Consider the following 20,516-nt stretch of genomic DNA (forward strand, 5'->3'; position numbering starts at 1 on the left):
CCAAGTCATTTTCAAATTATAATAGAAACTTATCGAAGTTCTAAAAGAGCATTTAGTTATATCAAATTTCTTGTGTTGTCAATTTTATACAGTTGCAAGAGATCTTGTTAAAATACATATCAGAAAATGATTATTTTTTAAATATTCAATTAGATTTCCATTTTTCACTTACCTTTTTTATAAAAACATTTATTACAAAAGTGGTATGATATATAATTTATAACGAACTTAAAACTAAAAAATGAGCAAGTGATAATATGCATAAAATCTCTATAACTTAGGTTTGAAGAGCGCGTAGAGCATCCTGTAATTTTTTTCTCGCGACAGCCACTCGATCTTCTTGCCTCCTTATATCCTCATCTGCTATCGAAACCGCCTTAAACAAAATAACAATTTATTAATATTACTAATAATTAATAATATTAACTAAATATTTAGAAAACCCATGCATCATAAAATAATATTGTTAAAACAATTGTCACCGTCACATAATGTAAATTGTTCTAACAACACTATTTTATAATACATTCTTGATATTGTAATTAATGTTATCAATATTCTACCTGTACAAGTGGTTGATCAGGATTGAGAAACACGCCGGGATTCTTCTCTAAAGCTGTTTTTGATCCTGTTTGTCCTGTAACTGGTTGAGTAGATACATGCAATGCAGTGGCCACACTTTGGAGCAATGTCTCTTCCGTGATATATGGTCCCACTGGTTTCAAATTCTTTGGCAGATCCATCGCATCAAATTCATAGCCGTCGGAATCACATGCTCGTAGACCTTCCAAACGTTTTTCCCAGAAAAGCTGGAAGATTGATATTTTGATTATTATTCATTAATCGCCTTATTCAAACATACACTACTCTACTGAGAAAATAATATCAGCTACAAAGAAATGTATCGTTACATGAAAATTGTATTAAATTGAACAATTGCTTTTAATATACAGGTATACAAACGTTTTTATTGAGTACCACCACCAACCACCACCAATTAACTTATAAATCCTATTCAAACCAAAATTGGGATGGCAAAACTATAAGACATTTTTCTTCAATCATCTTTAACATTAAAAAAAATTGGCTTTCAATGTTATTATTAAAATTTAATAATTAATAACATTCGCCATTAAAAATGTAACAGAAAAAACAAAATTACTGATGATTTCATGATTGCATGTGTTCAGAGTTACCTGCTTAGGCTTATCTTGGGAGCCATACTTGCCATCAGTTTTATCGGCTCCTTCCTAAAGCAACGATTTGACAGTTGTGAATTTACAAGGATAGCTAACAAAGAGCAGTACAAGTGAATGGGTGTAAGCAGACAAAGGCAAATTCAATCTCGCAGGCCCGATACAGGGATTAGAAAGATCTCCATATATACAAGACAATATATAAGACAATAATCCATCAATATATTTATAGATTATAAGTGTGCAACTACTAGATATCGTATATGTGACTAGACGGGATACGGTGTAGTAAGAGAATTCGAATTATTGACACATCAAACTCTTGGACAGGCCAATTAGCGTACATACAGTCGACCGCGATCGACAGCCAGCGTAAACTAACCTGCTTTGGCTTCTCTTGTGTGCCGTGTTTGATATCCTTCACTTTCCCCTCCTGCGTTTTGTAGATTGTTACCGGTTGCTTAAAAATCGATGCCGTCTGCCTGATCGGTGGCACTAACGACGCGTCGTTCCTGACACTGCGGCTAAAAAGAAGCCGCATCGTTAGTGAGAGGTTAGCTGTCACCAAGGTTACCGAGTCCTCGGTGTTTGAGAAACCGTATGTTTGTCTGTGAAAATTACTCTCAATCTCAAAGACCTCTCCAACGATCCACGCGTCACATTCCCGCGTAAAATCAGACAAGTTTTTCTCACGAGAATTTATTCAACCTACTTGTAATAATAATCAACCTTCCCCGTGGATGCCAACTGATTCTGGCTCTTTCTCGACGGTTCCTCCCTCGCGGGCCAGTTGATTGGTAACGCCGACGGGTACTTCTTCTTCTCCACGGACATGTTCATTGTTGTCTATTTTTGTCTTTACAATGCGCGAATACCTTCCGAAAATATCACAACCGCGAGTACACACACTGTAATCGTCTTCGTCCTGTATGGTCCTGTACAGTCCTGTAGCTTCACTATCGGCCATATTGAAGCTTGAAGCATCGTCGCGGTCGTAGCGCGCGTCGACGGTAAACAATTCAACGTAATGGCCCGTAGAGTGCAGCACATCGCGATTATCCGGCAGAAAGTGGCCATGCCGACGATTTTTCGAGACGCCATCTCTACAACATCGATATATACTACGATGCCAAAGTAAAGAGCGCGCGTATCACGGATGTCAACTTCAAATCGTTCTTAATCGTTTTCATGCGACCGATTCGTTCGATCATTTACGTGTAACGCAATGGGGACGAGGTGCGAATACCGAATACAAGTACAAATTAACTCACCGATCGCCGCTGGTCGCACCGTCCAGCTCAGTCTCGGCCACAGCTGTCGAACATTCGAGATCCAAGACCCTCTTCACAACGATTCATCGTGATTCGCACTTGGCTCTTTGTTTTTGGCACTCTCGAAGCACTTCTAATATTCACACGCGTGTGGAACTCGGGATACGAGGCAACGGAAAAGATACAAAACACGATTAAACGCAACACGACTTCGCATCATGCATCGTATCCGCGACTGACGACGGACGTTGACACGAACGTCCGATATTCCACTTCACTTTCGATACTCCACGGCACTCTCGAAATCTTGCATCAAAAACTGGTACAGGACGACGAGGATGCGAGTTGAATGCGTAGAGAGATCGCGCCGTCCTGACTGACCGATTGAGATCATGAGATCAACTGGATCAACTGAGATCGACTACCGTCTCCGTACTGCGTAGCGTAGCGGTGTGGGCCGCGCCTGCGCCGCCTACAACGTTAGTACGCAGTACTCCGCAACGGCGCAACAGTCGCAAGGTCAGGCGGGACGCAGCGGGACGACGACGTGTCGTGGCGCATTTCAACTCGCATCCTCGTCGTTCCGTACGAGTTTTTGATGCGAGTGAGTGTTTCGAGAATGCCGTGGAGTGTCAAAAGTAAAGTGAAATGTCGGGCGTTCGTGCCAACGTCCGTCGTCAGTCGGATACGATGAATGATGCGAAGTCGTGTCGCGTTCAATCGTGTTTCGCATTTTCTTCGCGGCCTCGTTTCTCGAATTTTAAATACGAATTATTTAAATACCTTATTATTATTATTATTATTTAAATACGTATAAACATAATTTTTTATCAAATAATAAATCTCTTGCAAACATAAAAAATTAACCAATAGATAACATTCTACTAACAAATGAAATAAAGTTTCCTGTTTTTTTTTCTCTTTCTTGTTGCTCCCAATTTTTTCTTTTGCAATTATTTCGATTACTGCATCCAGATACAATGCAATAACTCATTGTAAAATATTCAAAAAAGCACGAAAGTGTATAATTGAACAATCACAAAATGCAATAAAGCTGTACGCAGTTTGAAGTGACAGGCTAAGAGCCAAATGATTCCGAATCAAACCGATGTGTTGATAGTCCTCTCTTAGAGCGCGCGTACATACATACACGTATGTATGTATGTACTTCAAAAGGCTGCGATTGCTTTGGCGCTCACAGTGCTGTAAGCATCATTTCATCTTTCTTGTTTACAAATATTAAACAAGGCTAAAAGATGCTTACAAGCAGAGAGAAGACTGAGTGGCCATCCCGGTGTGAATTAAAATAGGAACGAAGAAAGGACAAAGAAATATTGAATGGTGTGCATTTTTTATTTTGTTACGTTCCATTAAAAATGTTACTCGCTCTTATTTACATGTCTAGTGCGTATAAACAGCACCTCTCAATTTAATTTATATCACATTCAGATTCTTGTCAATAATACATTCAATCGAGAAATACATAAAAATAGTAGATTTAATATGTACCACATAAAACTTTGAATTAATTTTATACATCATGGTATCATTTTAACTGCCATTATCTTATAAATAATGCATTATCTTGGGAAATGTTTTAGATAAAAATTATGTGGTCTGAAGGGAGGACAAATAATGATAAAGTCAATTTAAAATAGATATATATTTCAAGACTACATAATGTTTATTATTTTTTTCTTTAAATAAAACTGATTTTTTATATAATTATAAACTATATGATTTTTCCATGATAATTATTCTGTGTATAAAAATACTAAAATAGTATTATCAAAAAATCAATAATTTATGAGATATTTTATATATAAACTTTAATTTAGTTACTTTTGTATATAGAATAACAGGGCGAATTATTTGATGTGAACAAATTGCCTAATTCCATTTTAGAAAATAGTGTCCTTCATGTAGTCTTGAAAAATCAATTTTTTTAACATTGATTTTTCTATTATTTAGACCGTATAATATATTTTTGTCTGAAACATTTTCTTGTCAATTACTTTGTTTGCAAGATATTTCACTGTTTCCATTGAAATAGGATACCCTGTATATATAATACAATGTGTCTGGTTTAAATGTATTCAGTATTTGTTAAATAATAGTTTATATAAAAAAATGTTTTCGAATAAAATTTTGTTTAGCAAGATTTATACAAATGATAAACAAAAGTTTTAAATTACTTTTTAAATAATTTTTTTATTAAAATATTTGACTTCCCAATTAAGAGCAACACAAGTGATAATACCCCCGTAAGCAACTACTGAAAAATCATTTTATTATAAAATTTCATAAAATACCATAAAAAAATTATAATAAAATAGATCTATTTTCTTATAAAATTTGAAAATAAAATTTATTAAAAATAAAAAAAAATAATTTAAAACATTTTGTTTGTTACATATTTTTTTAAACAAAATAACTTTCGACAACTTTCTTAATAACTCTATTATTTAAAAAAATAACTGATTATACAGTAAACTAGGCACATTGTATACTATAAATTATATAGATCGTGTTTCTAATATTGTTTACAATTTACAATTTACAATCACATGTATATGCACTGATATGAATAAATTTTTTTGCACATCCATACATCAATAAACTGCAAACTATGGATTAAACTTTTTAAATTCAGCATACAATTATCAATGTTATGTAATGTGCAGTATAAATTATTTAAATTGGCAGTGCACAATATACATCTAATAATCATTTGATCTTTTTTTGAATTATTTAAATACATATTATCTACATCTATTCTCTCGTTAAATATAACAAGCTCATTGCTTTTACAATCACATTTTGATTTTTTTTTTTCAATTGCTTAAGTTTAAATATATCCTCAGAAAAGTAGATTAATCTGTGAAATCGATTTTTTTACAATAAAGTTGCAAAAGATTTATCACATTATTACGAATGGAATCATTCTTGTTATCATTTTGATCATCAGATACCTTACATGTAAATTTCAAATTGAATGTTATTAAACCTTATTTAAATTTTATGAATTATTCTCCGCTTTTTGTGCATTGATTGGGATTTTCCACAGAACATTCTCTTTGAGCAAACATCTTAAGCACTTCGTCTTCAAAGTTGGGATCAAGCAAAACGTCTATTCCTTTCGTTCCATTCGTCGAATACTTTTGAAATACGGTCTTAGCCACTTCCCATAGTGAACAATTATTTTGTAGTACGTGGACCAATGGTAGCGCCGATGGGAACAATAACGACAGATTACTAAAACAATATATATATAATATAGAAAATAAAAACAAGATAACATTTAAATAATCTAGTTATTGAATATACTCACGTAAAGACGGGAATAACCAAATTAGTAATGAATTGTATTTGGAGATCGGGAATCGACGCACGTTCTCTATCCATCATTTCGGCTGGTGCATTGCCCATGCTTTTCTCTAGATCTCCTTGCGAAAAGAATTCATCGAATATTTGTTCCTGATAGAGAAAATTTTAAAATTTATTTATGACTATTGTGGACTTAAAAATTAAAGCTTAACGAAATTTACCGCTGTTTTCCTTGAAAGTTTCCAATCTTTGGTTTGATCACTAAGATCGCAACAAGTCATAAGCATTTCGAATAACATCTTCCGTTGTTTCAAATCATCTTTGTTATAATTACTACGAATCATTTCTTCCTGGCTCTTTATGCTACGAAAGTGGGTGGCTAGGTCAGTCGCAAGTATATTGGTCCTCAACAAGTCTAGAGCTTCGCTATACTCATTGCTATCCAAACTTTCAAATATATTGCAGCCGTCGGTGTTTAAAATGCACATTGTTTGTGCAAGATGATGTCTCTGTGTTAAACAAAGAAAAATAGATCTATTCAACTGAACAAAATATTAACTTTAATTTATATATATATATAATTATAACTTGTTTGTGAGAGCTGGCACTGTTGTTGGTGCGTAAAATTATTACATTAAAGAAAATAGAATATTCATTAATAAAAACATTTCAATCCTGATTCTAATAAATTAATAATTACTATTACAAAATAAATTAATAATACTTATGAATAGTACTATTATAGAAATCAAATATAAAATAACTTTGGCTTTTTTTTAATTCTTTTTTTTTTTACATTTAACTCGAATGGAAAAGAATTCAGATCATTTGATATTTGATTTCTGGAATTAATTTTAACACCTTGGAAAAAATCTAAATCCGAGTTAAAACGCTTTTTTATGCATATTCTATTTTGTTAAATGTTATATTTTTACGTTTCAACAACCGCGGTTCCTACAGGCAATTTATTCTATTTATTCGTGGGGCTTCATTACTGTTATTTTTCAAAAATAACTCTTTAAATGCCATTTTGTTTTACCTCCATAACGGATCCTTCCGAACTGTAAAGACTCGCTAGTATGGTGCCGCACTGAGTTTGAAATGAATTATTAGTTCCTCTGTGGTCTATATCATGACATAAACACGATACAAGAAACACCAGAGCCTGTAAGGGTGTCATGTAATTTTCCTCAATGAGCTGCATATTTTTTATCAGCAGATATGCAAAGTGTGCCACGGAAAATGCATGTGTCCAATTGTGATAAGGTGCATCTCTATAGCCTTTTTTGACATACAGTATAAATCTGAAGAACATTATTATATCACAAAACATAATATTACAAAAAATTTGTGAATGTTAATTTCATATTTTCTTTAGAGTTAAATTAATATTTTTTCAAACTAAATTACGTTAAAGTTAATGACTTTAAATTTAGTTACATTAAAAGTTGAATAAACAAAAATTACTTTAAACTAACTCTAAAATAAAAACTACTAAGTTAAAAGTTGCGTTAAGATTAAATTAAGTAAAATTGAAAATTAATTTTAAAACAATAAGCTATCATGACCAGGAAGTATCGTCGTAATTATTTAACATTACTTTAAATAACAAAACAATTATAATTTGAATCATCAAATAAATTTAACATTTTATTATTAAATTAAGTTACAATATTAAATTAATGTTTTTAACGTTTTAATTATTTAACTTTTTAACTAGATATTAATCAACCCTGATTTTCTTATATTGGTACCTTGCAAGCGTTGACATTTTGATTCTCCAATGATTCAAAAAATTTAAATCTGTAAACATTTTAATAGTATAGCAAGGTATATGTTTGTAAGGTACATTTCTTGGACTAAAATGGAACTTGTTGAAATCTTTAATATTGTGATCGTCTCTGCAATTTAACAGTGCTTGCACAGCAGATTCTTCCACCTATAAATATATTGTCTAATAAACTCATAATCTATTAATCGATTTAAAGAGCCTTGGCCAAAAGTATTAGGCACTTAATTTTTCCTAAATATTTTTAATTGAAGAAAATTTGACAAACAATAATATCTGAATTATCTTTTGTTTCCTTTAAACTTATGTATAATTAATAGAAAAATGCAGATAAAAAAATTTCAAATAAATGAAAAAGATATTAATGTTTAATATTTTTGGCAAAGACTATATAATGTGTTTCTCTAATAGATACTTACCTTCAAGTGATACATCATTATCTCATTACTGAGCTTATTTCGTGCTTGAGCATCCTGCATCTTTTTATAAACAATACTATGCATTATTGATATGCCGCAATAGATACTAAACGCTGTCGCGATTTGTTCATCAAAAGCATCAAAATATAAACTGTTTATTTTATTGCACAATTGAGCCACTCCTAAAATTAGCGAGCATAATTATAGTGCTCTGTAACGCTCTCCGATCAGAACAGATCATTATATTTTAAATATAATATTCTTATAGTGCATGTTTAACGTAATTTACCAACAATGCCTTTCTCATCCCGTATCGGAAAGCACAAAATATTTCTAGTCTTAAACCCTGTCGCCTCGTCTATCCCACGATAAAACAGGGGATGATTATAAGCGTCTCGAATGTTAAGTAATTTACCAGTAGTCGCAACATGACCGGCTATACCTTGTCCAATAGGTATTCTCATCTCGCTCATAGTCTACGAACGTTTAAAAAGGATGTAAAAGTTATTTATAAAGTATTGATGTGTTTGTACGCTCAGTGCAAGTTACTCACTTCTCCCGTGGAAATGCCATCGAATACTTTAGCGACCAAATCTTGTTGATCAGGATCCAAAAGAAATAAAGAACATCTCTCTGCGTTTGTTAGTTTCCTGACCTCAGCCATAATCTCACGCAAGAGATCGGAAAAGTCTCCTAGATTTGGATTGAAAGATGAATAAAAGACAAATAGATTTAATGTTATATTTAGAGTTACAGATGTGCAAACTGAATTTTATTTCTATGTTCAAATCCAAATCAAACCAAATTCAGAAAAATTTACCCAAATCTAATCAAGTCGAATTAAATCGATTGGTTAAAACGTAACTTTTATTTAACAGTATAACTATTGTTGGACTAAATTTTAATACATAGATAGTAAAAAAATTTTTTGTAAGAAAAATAATATCGATTGTATAAAATATAGTTATTTTTTAAATTTGATTTTATAAAATTGTCAACAATATGTGACGCATATTCGAATCTCTTGAATTTGAAATTTTCAAATAGTTCGAATTCGAATCATAGACATTCAACTCCGAATCGAATCAAATTTTATCAAGATTCATTTCAATTCATATTCGAATAAATTCGCACATCCCTATTTATAATTTATAATTATCGAATACCCAAATATGTGAAGAGTTTCCTAGAAACGGCTAATAAATTTTGACATTGTTGCTTTATACGACTTTCCTCGTAGCAACGTAACGAACTGAGCAAGTATCCAAGGCAAAACCTATGGTATTTCATTTAATGTGCATTATGTTCATATAATTAGAATATTTCCATTGACAGTTTGTGCAATACATTGTAAATACATTGTACGATACCTAAAGCATTCTTGAACTACCTCTATACAAGCATGTCTAGTTTCATCTTCATCCACATAATCTATCAGGCACACAAGCAAAGCCGTGTAATGCTTGAAGGGATGTTGTATCGGGATTGTCAAGAGGGATTGCGGCGTTGCGTTCGTTATTCTATTAATGTATCTCAATAACTCATTATCGAGCTTCGCAACGCTCAGGGCTAATGATGTTTTATTTATCACAGCCTCGTACAAAACATTGTTTGATATCTGCAAAATATAAATTTTTGTCATTCACATTCACAGAAAATATATCAATCAAAAGCATGCTACAAAAATCTTTTTTTTTACATATAATTAAGTTGCCGACATCAATTGGAAAATATATATGTAAAAATATCTAAAATATAAATTAAAAAGGATGAGTATTTTATAAGGGATTTTTATCAGGTGATCAATGGTACACACACTATTAGACAAGGAAAAATCCAATTTGTAATCTCACAAATAACTGTAAACAGGTAGTTTAAAATGTTTGATAAGTTTAATGACAAGTTGTATTCACTGATAATAATGAAGTGTGAAACATAACAAGTATCTAAGTAAATATTTCTAAGTGCTATAAATAAATATTGATTTTATAAGATCCATTTCTACTAATAAAACTAATTTTAATCTCGATTTAACTTGCTCTTTATTTTTTTCTATTTCTTAGAACTAGAAAAAAATAAAAAGTAAATTAAATTGAGATTAAAATTAATCAACTGGAAGAAATGGATATGAGAAAGATTCTTGTTCATTGCTAGGTAGCGCTATGCTTGCTCAATTACAATTATCAGGCCAGCTAATATTTCTTTTTCTCTTATCTGTTTTTATTTTACAAGAAATCTTTACAATCAAGGCACGAGAAATAAGAAAAAATTTTTTTATTTAAAATGCAATCACAAGCAGTTGCAGAGATTTGCTTTGATGGAAAAAATCGTATTTCTTATTTCTTGTATTATTTACATAGGTCCAATATTAAATCACTTATCATTGTACTTACAAGAAATCGCAATTCTCTATCCAAAATTTCTTCACCTATTACATGGATAACCATTTCCTCAGATTCTACTGATATGAGAAAGACTAGCCTTGCATTTGTTGCATCTTGTATCTGTAAAATAAACAAAGTTGAAAAGAAAGGCAGTGAAAATTTGGAAAAAACAACATTCACAAATTTGACTGTAAGAAAAAAAAAGATCTAATATCTATTTTTGTCAATGTAGCTTAACTTTATTCTTAAGATTTAATTTAATCTATCCCTTTTTTTATTCTTAAGCTAATTTCTACTAACGTAAAAAGATAGAAATTAATTTAAACCAAAATTAAAGTTAATCTATACTGATAGAAATGTCCACTAAAAGGAAAATCGCTAAATTAGAAGATAAAAATTAAGTTAAAATGAGAAGTTAAAGTTAACTTACATTAGTAGAAATTAGCTTAAGAATTGGAAAAAGATAAACGGCAAATTAAATTGAGATTAAATTGAGTTAATTTGCATTTGTAGAAATTAGCTTAAAAATTAAAAAAAAAAAAATTAAAATTAAATCAAGATTAAAGTTAATCTATACTAATAGAAATTTCCACTGGAAAAGATAGCCAAATTAACTATTAAATTAATTTACATTAATAAAAATTAATTTACAGCGTATATTGGCTTTATAATATTAATTAAAAGTTATCAAAATTCAAAAACTGTTTCTTAGGTTTATTTATTATTTTTTTAAATTAGGTATAAAAAATGTAAGTTGTGAATATCCAAATTTTTGGTCTTGGAATCAGCTGCAAAGAAGAAAACAATAAAAAATTAAACAAATAAGTTGATCCAAATAAAATTTGCACAAATATTTATTAGTTTTTTTTTAGTATATGTAAAAAATTTCTTTAATTTGTAATGCTACTTCTTTATCAAATTTGTAAATACCAAATGTGATTTTACATAAGAACTAAGAGCAAACAAAAAATTAAATAAATCAATAAAAGAATTATATATAATTATGATTATAAACAGATTTCAGAAATAAGTGGACAAACTTTAAAAAAACATATTCTAGTTACTGTAAAGATGAACAAAAGTGTAATGTAAGTCCACGTAAATACTTCTTTTCCAAGTTATAAACACTTTTTACTTACAATAGACTTTAGTGCAAATATTTTATTTAAAAAATTGCACAAAATAATTTCCTTTTGCAATGTAAAAAAAGAATGCATGCCTCGCATTCCTGAAGTATTTCACATTTTATCACATAAAATAAAGATACAATTTCAGAGTACTTCTACACTAGCAACAGGAGTATCATAAGATATTCTAATAATAAAAATCTATAGGATTTAAGAGGATCTTAAAAACTAATATTTTTTTACTAGAAAATATTTGAATTAGTTTTATAAAATTTCTAATGCTTTTACACAATTAAAGCACAAAAATGAAAAGAGAAAAAACCAGTTTATATTAATAACAAACAAAATTTTTTAAATATATTAAAAATTTTTTATTATTAACATAAAATCACCCTTTGCCATTTTTATGTTTTTGCATACTTTAATTCTTTAAAAGTATTTAGAATTCTGTGAAGTCAATTTAAAGATATTTTCTATTTAAAAAAATGTTGAAAATTTGATTTAGAACATTGGTTCTCATTTGCCATTTCATCAATCAATATAATTATTATTTTTAAAAAATTTGTAAACAAAAAGTATTTATAACTTGGAAAGGAAAAGCTTCCAGATCCACGTTTATCAACCTTTTTTTATTCTTACAATGAATAGAATGTTCTTAAATTTTGTTCACCCTGTATATAAGTTTTTACTAACACTTTGAGATGTGACATATACATTCTTAAAAATTAGAAAAAGATAGAGTTAAATCAAGATTAAAATCAATCTACTTTGGTAGAAACAACGTTTCTATAGACACACAAGTTAGCCGGTATTCTGTCTTTCGGGCCCGACGATTTTTAGCAGACGACCATGATCCCTCAAATAACATTACATCATCGTTGGTCGACCGGCGCGAGGACTCGCGGCGCGCCGATCGTTCGAGAGAATCGTCGGTCGCACACAGCGCGTCGTCCTCGCGAATCGGAAACGGAGAATTCATACGCACGTATTTGTTTAGCCGCCTTTGCACCTCCGTGTACGGCAGGTCGCACAGCTGCTCGATCAGCGCGAGGATCCGCGCCGGGTCGGAGACCGGATTTGAGCTCATCTCGAACGCCGATCACCAATCGGATCTTCTTCACCCTCCGCCAGGATTTGACCGCGGATCATTTCAAGGTGAAACACGGCGCGACGAAGATGCCGTCACAGAATGATCCATTGACGTTGATCGTCCCGTCGCGGACTCCTGCAGGAGTTGACATCAATCGACGCTCGTGGGGCAAGCTTCGTTGAAATGCGGAGATTCCGTCTCGTGCGATTAAACCGCGGCCGACGAAGGCCGACGACGAGGAAAACGCGATCAATGAGAACGAGCACCGGAGCACGTCGAGCAACGCGCGTCACCTGTCACCACTAACAGCCCTAACAGGCGGGAATTGCGCGCGACCGCGTCGTAATCTTTTGTTATAAATAATTCCGGTAAGTTCGTAAGTTGATGGTTTTTGCGATCGTAGATCACCGTTTCTCACTGTTCTTTGGAACGCGAATTTGGACACGAGACGAGCGTTGATGCGTTTTGGAACTAAAAATGGTTAGGCGAGGGGCGACGCGGGGGTGACATGGTATCACGTCAGCGATTTCTGTGCTATGTGATTGGTGACGCCATTTTGCGGTCTGATCAATGAAAACAGTTACGTGTTTAATGGGATTTCTACTTTTGAGGGGCACTACATGTATACACTCCCCGCCCTCGTCTTATCTTCCGTAGTGCTCTGTGCCGTCTGGCATTTGGCATCTTGTTCTCTGTACGCAAGCGTACGTCTGTGTTGTCAGTTGTGTTATATTTGACGTTCAGGAAAAAGAGTCTGTTTGGGGCTGCCTACTTATTCGGACGCTTTCCGTTATATTTTTGTGCCTGTCGATTGCAATCAGCCGCCGGAACGGCAATTGTCGTTCTGAACTTTGAAAGCTAGATTACAATTTTGCTATATGGCCGAATCGTCCCCGCCCTGACTAATTACTGAGCCAATAAATAGGAAGCGAGTAAGCAAGAAACGTTCAGGAAACGAAGACTACGGGAAGTTGTTCGCAGCATTGACGAGTTGGAGTCTTCGTAACAAATAAGTTGTAATGCCAACTGGCGGAGAACGCTCATCTATGTTTTGAGACATGCCTCTTGGCGATCTAGAGCTCGGTATCTCCGTCCACGATTCAATTCATGATTCCAAATAACTAATAGGGTCCAACCAACTCTAGAGATCTTACAAGATCGTACGTCATGATGATGTGCGCGTAGAGGTGCACCCTACTGTTTACGGAGCACACCTAACTTCCCGGTGCTTCCTGGGTTTACGTTACGTTTTTCGAAGAACCGCAGTACACTGGAGGGTTACGCGATGACCACTGACAAGGTTACTCTAGGCGACGCTCTGTCCAACGTCGATGTGCTGGAAGAGTTTACGTTGCCGGACGAGCAACCTTGCATAGAGGCCCAGCCATGCTCCGTCGTATATCAGGCCAATTTCGATACAAATTTCGAGGATAGAAATGGCTTTGTGACGGGTATCGCCAAATATATAGAGGAAGCAACTGTACATGCAAGTCTGGTATGCTTACTTATTCTTTGATTATAAATTCCATAGTGTGTATAATTCACTATTAATACAGAACATAATTTTTTGCTTGCAAAATCTAGAATGAGTTGTTGGAGGAAGGCCTGGAACATGCAGTCATGTTGTATACTTGGAGATGTTGCTCACGTGCAATTCCACAGCCAAAATCTAATGAACAGCCGAATCGAGTGGAAATTTATGAGAAAACAGTAGAGGTGTTAGCACCTGAAGTGAACAAATTGTTGAATTTTATGTATTTTCAAGTAAGCTTAAACTATTTTATATTATTATGTGTAATAATTTTGATCAACTTGATTAACTTAATCAATTGATAAAACATGGATAGTATTATTTTTTGTCTTTTAATATATATGGAAAAAGAAACTATACAAATAAAAAATATTGCTTTAAGCATTTCCACTAGTTGAATTAAATGTAGATTAAATTAATCAGAGTTTAGTTTTCTCTGCAAGTTGCATACATGTATATTTATGTGTACTTGTATTTCAGAGAAAAGCCATTGAGCGATTTTCAGCAGAAGTCAAACGACTGTGTCATCATGAGAAAAGAAAAGATTTTGTATCAGAGGCATACTTGCTGACCTTAGGAAAATTCATCAATATGTTTGCTGTACTGGACGAATTGAAAAACATGAAATCTAGTGTAAAAAATGACTATTCCACATACAGGAGGTGATTTGTGAAGAGCAAGATTTTATTTAATTCTTTTTAGCTGTTTTAATTTTTAAGTATATTTTACTTTTGATTTTTTAGAGCTGCACAGTTCCTCAAGGTGATGTCAGATTCTCAGACACTGCAAGAATCCCAAAATTTGTCTATGTTTTTGGCAACACAAAATAAAATTCGTGATACAGTTAAGGAAAATCTTGAAAAGATCGCTGGATATGAAGAATTACTTGCGGACGTGGTTAATATTTGTGTTCATATGTTTGAAACTAAAATGTACCTTACGCCTAACGAGAAGCACATGCTAGTGAAAGTGATGGGCTTTGGTTTATTCCTGATGGATAGCGAATTATGTAATATCAATAAGCTCGATCAAAAGAAAAAATTGAAACTGGATAGAATTGATAGAATCTTTAAGAACTTGGAAGTGGTACCGTTGTTCGGAGATATGCAAATTGCACCGTTCAACTATATCAAACGTTCGAAGCACTTTGATGCGTCAAAATGGCCATTGTCTTCATCCTCGAATAGCATAAGTCCACAGGCTGATCTTATGGTACACCTTCCTCAGATTAGAGAAGATCACGTCAAATATATCAGCGAATTAGCAAGGTATATCTTGTGTTCATAGTCTCTTTTATCCTAGTTTGGTGGCTGATTATCATGTTTAATGCATTTGACCATTATAGATATAGTAACGAAGTTATGACGACGTACAAAGAATGCCGAAGTGACACGGAAAATCGGGACACCGCAGAACTTGCGTTACGTGGGTTACAGTTACTCTCGCAATGGACTAGCGTTGTAACAGAACTGTACAGTTGGAAACTACTGCATCCCACTGATCATCACATGAATAAAGAATGTCCGCAAGAGGCTGAAGAATACGAAAGAGTAAGATTATTATTCTATTAGAGAGGATCTGATAGTATTATACATCATTATCATGTTTATTCAAAAAGATAATTATTTTTATCAGTCCTACTTTTCTTATATAGGCTACACGTTATAATTATACTGACGAAGAAAAGTTTGCCCTCATAGAAGTTATAGCGATGATCAAGGGATTGCAGGTATTGATGGCACGTATAGAGACTGTTTTCATTGATGCAATACGTAGGAATATATATGCCGAGTTGCAAGACTTTGTACAACTCGCATTGCGTGAACCTTTAAGGAAAGCAATCAAAAATAAAAAAGATTTGATTCGAAGGTTAGAGCACATACTATAGCTATATAAATATAATGTAAATTTCAAATTTTTCTCGTATACACGATACATTATATACATCGTACGTGCGAGTAAAGTTGATAGAAATGGCTCAATTGGTAAAATAACTTAAAAATTACAAGAATGGTCCTCTAATAATAGTAATAATATTTTTTTTCTTGTTTTAGTATAATCGTTTCCGTTAGAGAAACTTGTGCAGATTGGCATTTCGGTGTGGAGCCCCTCGGAGATCCCGCTTTAAAAGGCAAAAAAGATCCGGATAATGGGTTTGGCATTAAAGTCCCGCGAAGAAATGTTGGTCAGTCTTTCATTAACATATGCTGCATATCATCTTTATTTCTTATTTTTTACTTTTATGACTTTGAAAACTGATTACAATGAAACAAAATAGGTCCGTCTTCCACGCAATTATATATGGTGCGAACGATGTTGGAGTCGTTAATAGCTGACAAGAGTGGTGGGAAACGCACTCTGAGGAAAGACATTGACGGCCAATATCTCGTTCAAATCGATCAGTTTCATAAAACCAGTTTTTATTGGAGTTATCTTCTGAATTTCAGTGGCAAGTAAAATTAATTTCCAAATTTGCAAGTATTTTTTGTTTTCTCTTAATAATTTTTTTCTTTTTGTTTCTTTTGTAGAATCTTTACAAAATTGTTGCGACTTGTCGCAACTATGGTACAGAGAATTTTATCTGGAAATGACAATGGGTAGGAAAATACAGGTAAATAACATTTTTTTAACTTAATACTCTCAGCGTAATTTTGGAATCTCCGGACAATCTTATTTGATTTGAATGTCTAAAAACCATATGTACTTTACAATTAGTTTTAAACATATGAACATAGATATTAACGTCCGTGAGTAATACTTCATATCCCGCGATCTCGAAATTTTTCTTAACCATATCACGAATTTTATTTTACTTTGTCAAAAACATGAACCGTATGTAGCATTCACCGAATTAATGAATATTTTTGCGACTTGTTTTAACATCTTTTCCTTTGCTTACATACCGAAGCTACTATTATAAAAATAACAGTTTCTATAATTTATTTCATGACTATAGAAATGCCAAGTACGTCACCAACATAACGAAGAATGCAGCGACCTAATCACCATGGAGAAACGCATTCAGGTATTTCCCGTTTGCTGCGCGTACGATAGATAACTCGATGATCACGTACGAAACGTGCCGAAAACTCTAAAGCTTTTTGAGGCTCACTTTTTGAGGCATTATATCGCGCTTACATGTTGCGAAAGATACTACATGGAAATATGATTTATTTTTTCTATCTAATTGTTTAATCGATAAAATGTTTCAGTTTCCCATTGAAATGTCTATGCCATGGATATTGACTGATCACATATTGAGAAGCAAGGAACCATCAATGATGGAGTAAGTTGTTAGATGAGTAAAACAGTCACTGATGCAATAGCGCCTCTTACAAACTAAAACATATAAACATATTTATGAGCGAGTTTATGATATAGTCTTTTACAGTAGTAATCATTACTATTACTAATTTTAGATACGTTTTGTATCCTCTGGATTTATATAACGATAGCGCCTTATACGCACTAACGATATTTCGTAAACAATTTCTGTATGATGAAGTGGAAGCCGAAGTGAATCTATGTTTTGATCAATTCGTTTACAAACTTAGTGAACAAATCTTTGCGCATTATAAGCAGCTAGCAGCCAGCATCTTGCTAGATAAACGATTCAGAGTGGAATGCGTGGCTCTCGGAGCATATTTACTTCCATATCCCCGTGCTAATAGATATGAAACATTATTGAAACAGAGGCACGTTCAGCTACTGGGAAGAAGTATTGACTTGAATAAACTTATAACGCAACGTATTAATGCAGACATGCAAAAATCATTGGATTTGGCCATTAGCAAATTCGAATCCGGCGATATAACTGGAGTCGTGGTAAGTCCTGCACACGTGTATGTAATGTAATTGTTGCGCTGTAATGCCTTCTTCAAATTAATCCACAATTGATATTCGGCAGGAGCTAGATGGATTACTGCAAGTCAATCGTCTTACTCATAAGCTTTTAAGTAAATGGCTTGCACTAGACGAGTACGATGCTATGTTCAGAGAAGCGAATCACAATGTTCTAGCCCCTTACGGAAGAATCACCCTTCATGTATTCTGGGAATTGAATTACGACTTTTTGCCAAATTATTGTTACAATGCTGCCACAAACAGGTATATACAATGATGTTACATTTATACGCTTGGTGTTCAATTTTGACCGATTTAATATTGTAACGTGTATTATTTGACAGATTTGTCAAGTGTCGTGGCTTACAATTTGTACAACCTGTTCATCGAGATAAACCACCGCAGATGTCGCATCACTATCTTTGGGGTAGTAAGCAATTAAATCTGGCTTATAGCACTCAATACGGGCAATATACGGGATTCGTTGGTCCGCATCACTTTCGTACGATATGTAAGCTTCTCGGATATCAAGGGATAGCTGTAGTTATGGAGGAACTTTTGAAGATCGTCAAGACCTTGATTCAAGGAAGCCTGCATCAATTTACTAAGACCTTGATGGAGGCCATGCCTAAAGTCTGTAAGCTTCCACGATACGATTACGGATCCCCCGGAGTTTTAGGATATTATCACGCTCAGTTGAACGATATTGTGCAATATCCAGACGCTAAGACTGAATTGTTTCATAATTTTCGCGAATTCGGCAATACAATTCTATTTTGTCTTTTAATGGAACAAGCTCTATCGCAAGAAGAAGTGTGTGATTTGTTACACGCAGCACCGTTTCAGAATATTCTGCCTAGACCTTATTGCAAAGGTGAGGAGTGCAAACTTAACGTATATAAACTAATTCAAATATAGATAAAGAACAGCTGTATTAACAGCAAAATTACATACTTATTATTGACATATTTAATTTTTCAGAGGGAGAGAAACCTGAGACTAAGCAGAAACGATTAGAAGCCAAATATGCGGCTTTACAAATTGTTCCAAACGTAGATAAATTAGGTACCGCTAAGGTAAAAATACGCAATCTCTGTTCTAAGAATAGGTTGTATTTTTCTTTATCGAACATCTAATCTATGCGCAATTTGTCTTTTTAGCAAGCAATGATTGCCAGAGAAGGAGATCTGTTGACGCGCGAACGACTGTGCTGCGGTTTATCGATATTCGAAGTTGTACTCAGCAGATTACGGAGCTTCTTGGACGATCCTATTTGGGTCGGGCCACCACCGGCAAATGGTGTAATGAACGTGGATGAATGCACAGAATTCCATAGACTTTGGAGCGCGCTTCAATTTGTATACTGTATTCCCGTTGGTGACACTGAATTTACCGTGGAGTTAGTATAATTTAATATAACATATACTCTTCACTTGAACATTGTAACAATGATTCCGGGGGGGTTGTCTCTTGTAGAGAGTTGTTTGGTGAAGGTTTGCATTGGGCTGGATGTGCTATGATCGTCCTTTTGGGCCAACAACGTAGGTTTGAGGCACTTGATTTCTGCTATCATATTCTTCGAGTGCAACGTGTGGATGGCAAAGACGAGAATGTTAAAGGAATAGTAAGTATACAATATGTATGTAACATAGTTTTCTCTTTACATTTGAGCTAACAATATACATATCATTTATTTTTAAAGCATTTGAAGAGGATGGTGGATCGGATAAGGCGATTTCAAGTATTAAACTCGCAGATATTTGCTGTGCTGAATAAATTTTTAAAAAGCGGCGACAGCGATGCAGCGAGCGTGGAACACGTGCGCTGTTTTCAGCCCCCGATACATCCTTCGCTGGCGCACGCGCAACAGCATTATCACGCACCTGAATATTTACGCCAAATAAATCATCAATAAGCGATAACTGTGAAACAATTATGTTTTGCGTCTTCATAATTGCGTTACGATGCAGTGTGAATGGGACTAAAAAAATGAAATCATTCCTTGTAGTAGGAATATTTCTAAAATGAAATAAAATATGAAATTTCATACTTTATATTACTCGTATCAAAATATCATTTATACTACTTAATTGCTATAAATGTTTACTAGAAAATACGTTTTTTATGACTACGATTTATGGAATTACGAAAAAGAGACAAATTTGAGAATTTCATCTATTTCTAAAGCATGCCAGGATTTTAATTAATCTGTTTAATGATACGTATACGTGATGCGTATGTCTAGATGGACTTATATAATACTATTGCTTTAACAATTTATAAGAGAACATATGAAAATATCCTACATATAATTATAGTAATCCACCAATGTAGTAGAATATGTACGATCTTATATTTTGTACGATATTCAAAGTTTAATCAAAACCAAGTATTATATATGAATATTATATCACGTATAAGTTTATGTAGTGTTTATGTATTGATGATTATGTATAAAATGCACACATTTGGTAACACTACTAGTTTATCTATTTATTCCGATATGCTAAACTCTAAACGATGTCGAATGTGAATTTAA

At 33.4% G+C, this 20,516-nt stretch overlaps 3 protein-coding genes across 6 annotated transcripts; 1 reads left to right on the forward strand and 2 right to left on the reverse strand.

Moving 5' to 3' along the window:
- Positions 1-149: 149 nt before the first annotated feature.
- On the reverse strand, positions 150-2,314 carry LOC105194473 (methyl-CpG-binding domain protein 3). Of its 4 annotated transcripts, none has more exons than XM_039457234.1 (5): positions 1,909-2,293; positions 1,579-1,804; positions 1,197-1,250; positions 564-809; positions 150-376 (listed from the first exon to the last, which is right to left on the reverse strand). In XM_039457234.1, exons 1-5 carry the CDS (start codon positions 2,034-2,036, stop codon positions 278-280), a joined length of 753 nt encoding a protein of 250 aa, XP_039313168.1. In that variant the 5' UTR covers positions 2,037-2,293; the 3' UTR covers positions 150-277. The 4 variants fall into 4 exon arrangements, with proteins under 4 accessions (XP_039313168.1, XP_011157695.1, XP_039313169.1 ...); XM_011159393.3 differs by having other exon boundaries at positions 1,579-1,720; positions 1,909-2,245; XM_039457235.1 differs by lacking the exon at positions 1,197-1,250 and having other exon boundaries at positions 1,909-2,314.
- Positions 2,315-3,799: 1,485 nt separating this feature from the next.
- Positions 3,800-12,600, reverse strand: LOC105194471 (cGMP-dependent 3',5'-cyclic phosphodiesterase). Its single transcript, XM_011159388.3, has 12 exons — positions 12,499-12,600; positions 10,396-10,506; positions 9,373-9,620; positions 9,169-9,278; positions 8,556-8,695; positions 8,292-8,478; positions 8,003-8,184; positions 7,549-7,733; positions 6,834-7,098; positions 6,016-6,303; positions 5,799-5,944; positions 3,800-5,722 (listed from the first exon to the last, which is right to left on the reverse strand). Exons 1-12 carry the CDS (start codon positions 12,598-12,600, stop codon positions 5,494-5,496), a joined length of 2,193 nt encoding a protein of 730 aa, XP_011157690.1. The 3' UTR covers positions 3,800-5,493.
- On the forward strand, positions 12,600-20,457 carry LOC105194472 (cytoplasmic FMR1-interacting protein). The gene is made up of 18 exons (XM_011159389.3): positions 12,600-14,098; positions 14,188-14,367; positions 14,615-14,796; positions 14,878-15,402; positions 15,480-15,684; positions 15,789-16,003; positions 16,189-16,319; positions 16,413-16,583; positions 16,663-16,745; positions 17,091-17,159; positions 17,347-17,420; positions 17,554-17,959; positions 18,042-18,241; positions 18,322-18,851; positions 18,959-19,053; positions 19,138-19,376; positions 19,454-19,601; positions 19,680-20,457. The coding sequence occupies exons 1-18, from the start codon at positions 13,889-13,891 to the stop codon at positions 19,890-19,892; spliced, it is 3,876 nt and encodes a 1,291-aa protein (XP_011157691.1). The 5' UTR covers positions 12,600-13,888; the 3' UTR covers positions 19,893-20,457.
- The last annotated feature ends 59 nt before the right edge of the window (positions 20,458-20,516 follow it).

This window comes from Solenopsis invicta, chromosome 14, assembly GCF_016802725.1.
Source record: "Solenopsis invicta isolate M01_SB chromosome 14, UNIL_Sinv_3.0, whole genome shotgun sequence".
Taxonomy (NCBI): domain Eukaryota; kingdom Metazoa; phylum Arthropoda; class Insecta; order Hymenoptera; family Formicidae; genus Solenopsis; species Solenopsis invicta.

Coding starts and splice junctions, on each gene's coding strand:
- LOC105194473 (XM_039457234.1), bottom strand. CDS start 2,036: ATGAACATGTCCGTGGAGAAGAAGAAGTACCCGTCGGCGTTACCAATC. Junction 1,251..1,578: donor CACAAGAGAAGCCAAAGCAG/GTTAGTTTACGC, acceptor TCGTTGCTTTAG/GAAGGAGCCGATAAAACTGA. Junction 377..563: donor CTGATCAACCACTTGTACAG/GTAGAATATTGA, acceptor ATTTTGTTTAAG/GCGGTTTCGATAGCAGATGA.
- LOC105194471 (XM_011159388.3), bottom strand. CDS start 12,600: ATGAGCTCAAATCCGGTCTCCGACCCGGCGCGGATCCTCGCGCTGATC. Junction 9,621..10,395: donor ATAGAGAATTGCGATTTCTT/GTAAGTACAATG, acceptor TATATTTTGCAG/ATATCAAACAATGTTTTGTA. Junction 8,185..8,291: donor GGATGAGAAAGGCATTGTTG/GTAAATTACGTT, acceptor CGCTAATTTTAG/GAGTGGCTCAATTGTGCAAT.
- LOC105194472 (XM_011159389.3), top strand. CDS start 13,889: ATGACCACTGACAAGGTTACTCTAGGCGACGCTCTGTCCAACGTCGAT. Junction 16,320..16,412: donor AGTCCCGCGAAGAAATGTTG/GTCAGTCTTTCA, acceptor GAAACAAAATAG/GTCCGTCTTCCACGCAATTA. Junction 16,746..17,090: donor CAATGGGTAGGAAAATACAG/GTAAATAACATT, acceptor TCATGACTATAG/AAATGCCAAGTACGTCACCA.